Consider the following 2,288-nt stretch of genomic DNA (forward strand, 5'->3'; position numbering starts at 1 on the left):
CTAGAAAATAGAAAAGTTTCTATCTAAAAGGAAGACATTAAGCTGATTTCCTTCTGAAAGCCTTAAAATCATAGCCCAAATATTTATCCCTTACTCTCAGAGCTGTTATGGCCTGAAACAGTATGGTGAGCAATGATTTGATTGATGACACCTGAATTTTCAGTACGAAATACAACAAACAATAACTACATTTGAAGGCTTGTTACATGCTTCCCATTCATCGCCTACTTTCACCTTTTCTCACCACCTAAAGTTGAACTACAGCCAGTCTAGCAAATGGCAGCAGGACTATCAGAGCATCGTTCTGTATTATGACAAAAATACTTTAATAAAAGCAAAATGCTAACTTTTGTAAGTTGAGTATTAGAATCTGTTTATGTAACTATTTACTGCCATCAAAACCAGCCATCAAGGAACATTTTATATGCAGCACTGCCAACCTAATTAGTCATGTGGCTGCCTAATAAAGGACTGCTTTTTTTTTTTTTCCTACTTCCTTTCCATATTGAAAGGGAGAAAATTAATTTTAGCTTTACTCTGATCAACAGATAGATTTAGCATTTGAATCTTACATACCAATCAGTTGATAAGTTTGAAGGAAAAGAGACACTTGTAACAAACTGAAGTACGTATCAAATGTGAATTTTTAATCAAGATGTTTGTTATTTCGGTATAAAAGAAGTGATTTGCATGTACAGTGACGTTATTTATATGAAGGTTGGGAAAAATGTCTTTTCATCCACACTATATAGAGATCACTAATATTACCCCATTTTTGTACATATGTTGCTATTCATTCTGTAACCTGAGAGTTCCTGGGGAGGCTGGTAAGCTGCTGCTTCATGATACAAAATTGGGCTGCATTAGAAAATGCTAGTGATGAATGCAGTAATTCTGAAATGCCTTGGCTGCTTGTAATGTGATTTGCCATCACACATCTCTTTTGGAGGGTAGTGAGAAGGGAAATGGCATATGCCATTTTTTCACTTAGTACTGATTTTGGCAGGAATCATGACATGCAGTTTTACCTATTTCCACTAAAAATAATTCAATACAAATATGTTTTGGTGTCATTAAAATGATGCAGTACTTATTTATTCAGTATTTATTATTTCCAGAACTTTATATAATTTTCCCCCACAGAATGAAGAAGTCAGATTCATTGAAAATGAGCTGGAGAATCACAAACAGAAGTATTTTGAATTACAGACATTTACTCGGAGTTTGATACTTGCTATTAAATCAGATGATAAAGAACAGCAGCAGGTGAGTCTTAAAGTAGATTTTAATAATAGGAGGTATTTGTCATTTTGTGTTCTGTCATTTCCTTGGTTTTATTCCTTCGTGCCCAGAGGCTCCAATTACGATTAGGGCAGCGTTGTGCTGAACATCGTGTAGACAAAGAGAAGTTGAACATACATGTATAAAAGAAACATCTCACAATCTACACAAAAAATGACATGGGGAAAGTATTACTTTTACAAAGGGACAACAAATGCAACAGCATACACTGAGCAAATTTGATTCATCTGTTGTGAAATGGATCTAGGAAAAAAAAGCCAGACTTGTTCAGTTTTACTGCACTGCATTTCATACATAGCACTTCTTGTTATATTTGGTTGGATCATGTCCTGTATGACTAATGTTCACTTTTCTTTTTTCCTTTTTTTTAAAGGGGTTTTGTTGCCTTTTTTTTCTCTTCACCTCTACAGTCTGCAATTTTTCAGGTGTAAAAATAGTAACTATAAGTGACAAGAAAGAAAACTTAGAACACCTCCAAAATAAATTTGTCTTCTAGTTGTTTTTATAATTCTTTCATAAACCAATGTGAACTGAATATAAAGAAAAGTGAACTTGAAGTATTTTGAGATAAATAATGTAACAGTAAAGATCTTGTACACACCATTTATATCCCTTGCGTGCTCACAGTATAGCATGATTATAGATACATTAAAGCTTTTGCATGTCCAAAATATCTGAATAAAATAAATGAATATAAATCATGTGGTTTTGTCCAGTTCAGAGGAAAAAATATTTTGACTTGTTTCGAGAACAACTGAAGTAACTTATGGGATTGTTGTTCCAAGATGCTCATCTTGGACAATGTTCTTCTTTTCAACATCTGTCAGTACTGACCTTGCAGGGGGTTGTTTGTTTGTTTATAACCCATCCAATATGAACGCTGACCAAAAAGCTCAACAGTTTTTTCACTATATGTTTAAAAGATACTTAATTGCTGATATAAAACAGATACCTAATACTGCATTGTAATATTTCTTAAATTGTAG

The 2,288-nt window shown here is 33.5% G+C and overlaps 1 protein-coding gene across 6 annotated transcripts in view; it reads left to right on the top strand.

The window, feature by feature from the left end:
- Positions 1-2,288, top strand: part of HDX (highly divergent homeobox) — a 49,770-nt gene that overhangs the window by 40,144 nt on the left and 7,338 nt on the right. For all 6 annotated transcript variants that reach the window (XR_011811622.1, XR_011811621.1, XM_021266825.4 and 3 more), the window contains one exon: positions 1,144-1,266. Coding sequence is in view for 4 of the 6 variants with exons in the window: in XM_021266825.4 (XP_021122500.1) it covers positions 1,144-1,266 (123 nt within the window). In the remaining 2 variants the exon portion in view is untranslated. The remainder of the gene's footprint in view (positions 1-1,143; positions 1,267-2,288) is intronic.

This window comes from Anas platyrhynchos, chromosome 10 (genome assembly GCF_047663525.1).
Source record: "Anas platyrhynchos isolate ZD024472 breed Pekin duck chromosome 10, IASCAAS_PekinDuck_T2T, whole genome shotgun sequence".
In the NCBI taxonomy this organism is placed as follows: domain Eukaryota; kingdom Metazoa; phylum Chordata; class Aves; order Anseriformes; family Anatidae; genus Anas; species Anas platyrhynchos.